The following is a 2,019-nucleotide window of genomic DNA, read 5'->3' on the forward strand; positions in this document are numbered from 1 at the left end:
GTGTTCTTTTGCGATTAACCCCGCGGTATCTTCCGTTGAAGCCGGATCAGGCTTTAAACAGGGCTGAGGCAATGTGATTCCCCTTCTTTCCATTCTTCCGATTCACTGCCCGGCCCTTCTGAAAATTTGAGGAAAAAAGAAGAAGAAACTCGAACCAAGTCGAAGACGAAGATAAGTTCTCTCCATCGAACTTCTGTAAGCGAGGCTAAAGAGAACTATCCAAAATGATGCTATTCTTGTTTAGCCGGATGGAATGGGCATGACCGGGAGACCTGTCGTGAGCCTGGAGTTTGATATCTCGTTCAATATTTGCTCTCAAAGGTATGGTTATTTTATTTTAAATCGATCTATGTGCTTGACCGGAGATCAGCAGATATTCAAGGTGAATTAAAATGTTTTGTAATGTTTTCTCTTCTGGAGTTCCTTTTGTAAAAGGTTTTGTATTCTAAAAGGTGAAATGTCTCGTATAGTTTTTGGCCACAGATTTTTTTCATAGTATAAAAGTGCATGATATGGTATGCTTCTTATTTGCATGTCGTCTTCCGGGAATTCCAAGGTCGGGGGCGGAATACTGGGCCACAATAGACCGTCGGAGTGGGCCTAGGGGTGCATAGACGGTCCAATCGTTGGGCCCACACTATATGGGCACCAAGATGAAGGGCCTTTTGAAGGGCCTCCGCTACATCTCCCAAATATTCGGTAAGCCTGTTACTACTAGCCGTTTGATCTTCTTCCTGCGTTCCATGTAGCCCATCTTTTGTAATCAATTCCATCATCAGACACAGATACGAAGGAGCAGGAGATGCAGATCGGATACCCCACGGACGTCAAGCACGTGGCGCATATCGGCTGGGACGGCCCTTCCGTAAATGCCCCCGGCTGGGTAAGAGGAAAACCTCTCTCTCACTCCCCCACCATCGCTGCTTCTGACCTTCGAACCTCCATCTAACGGATGTGATTGATTCAAAAATTTGGAACAGAGGAACGAGTTGCGGTCGTCTTCGGTCCCTCTCACCGCCCCCATTGCCGGAGGCGTCCCACCTAAATATCCCTCAGGTAAGCTCCCTGTCTTTTCCCCCATCGTTGCTAAGAACTGTCGGATCTTGATCTGACGGCCCGACTGATACCCGGGTGCAGAGATCGGTGGAGTACAGGACTCTTCAGCCCGGGACCAGCCGGAGGTTCCGGCGCGGAGGTCGTCGCGGCACAACGCCTCGCTCGCCGGGCACAGCGTCGACTCGCCACACCGCGAGTCCCGACTGTCGCGGCGCCACCAGTCGTCCGGCGCTGCCGCTGTCGACTCCCTGGTGCGCGAATCCTCAGAGGGGTCGCGGCACGGCCGGAGGCATCGGGGCACCGCCGGTCTCAGGCAGGAGAGCACCGCTGGAAGCGGTGACGGGGGCGGTTCGCAGTCGCAGGATGGAGGGGCGGCGGTGCCGAAGCGGGACCGCCCCCGCCGGAAGACCAAGGGGTCCTCGTCCGGCGGAGGCTCCGTCAGGTCGACGTCCCGATCGAATGCCGCCGCCTCGGAATCGGAGGGCGGGGTCGAGAGCCAGAGCTCGTATTCTGCCCCGTCCTTGAAGACGACGAGAGAGGAGGAAGGGTTCTGATACGATCGAACTCAGGGAAGAAAGGGACTCCGTTCCATCATCCGTACAACGAGACTCTGTTTACCGCCTGATTTCTACTGATTTGGTGCTCTTCTGGTGCCCCGCTGTCCAGATCAAAGACGACTCCCTGTGCTCATGGTAAGTCTCGCAAGGACGGACGGATGGTTCTTTTGACTTGGAGTTGACTCTCATATACAACATTTTATTTAAATCAATAGAACAATGCAAGAGGATGGTAAAAGAGAGGGATTAGTCTCTTCAAAGATTCCAATGTACTGTTCTTGCCACCAATCTGCAAATCAACATGGGCGAAAGAATGATTATGATTTTTTTTCTTGTGTGACGTCATCATAGTAACTGCTTCCAAATTTATGCAGATAAATAAAAATATATATATAATGTTGTGCGA

The 2,019-nt window shown here is 51.6% G+C and overlaps 1 protein-coding gene across 1 annotated transcript; it reads left to right on the top strand.

The window, feature by feature from the left end:
- Positions 1 to 2,019, top strand: LOC103724026 (CRIB domain-containing protein RIC7-like). The gene is made up of 5 exons (XM_026810515.2): positions 1 to 321; positions 557 to 699; positions 780 to 883; positions 981 to 1,056; positions 1,138 to 2,019. The coding sequence occupies exons 2-5, from the start codon at positions 642 to 644 to the stop codon at positions 1,608 to 1,610; spliced, it is 711 nt and encodes a 236-aa protein (XP_026666316.1). The 5' UTR covers positions 1 to 321; positions 557 to 641; the 3' UTR covers positions 1,611 to 2,019.

The sequence above is a fragment of the Phoenix dactylifera genome, chromosome 17, assembly GCF_009389715.1.
Source record: "Phoenix dactylifera cultivar Barhee BC4 chromosome 17, palm_55x_up_171113_PBpolish2nd_filt_p, whole genome shotgun sequence".
Lineage (NCBI taxonomy): Eukaryota > Viridiplantae > Streptophyta > Magnoliopsida > Arecales > Arecaceae > Phoenix > Phoenix dactylifera.

Excerpts from the sequence above, each read along its gene's own strand:
- LOC103724026 (XM_026810515.2), top strand. The coding sequence starts at position 642 with ATGGGCACCAAGATGAAGGGCCTTTTGAAGGGCCTCCGCTACATCTCC. Across the intron at positions 700-779 it reads CTACATCTCCCAAATATTCG|ACACAGATACGAAGGAGCAG; the intron begins GTAAGCCTGTTA and ends TTCCATCATCAG. Across the intron at positions 884-980 it reads CCGTAAATGCCCCCGGCTGG|AGGAACGAGTTGCGGTCGTC; the intron begins GTAAGAGGAAAA and ends AATTTGGAACAG.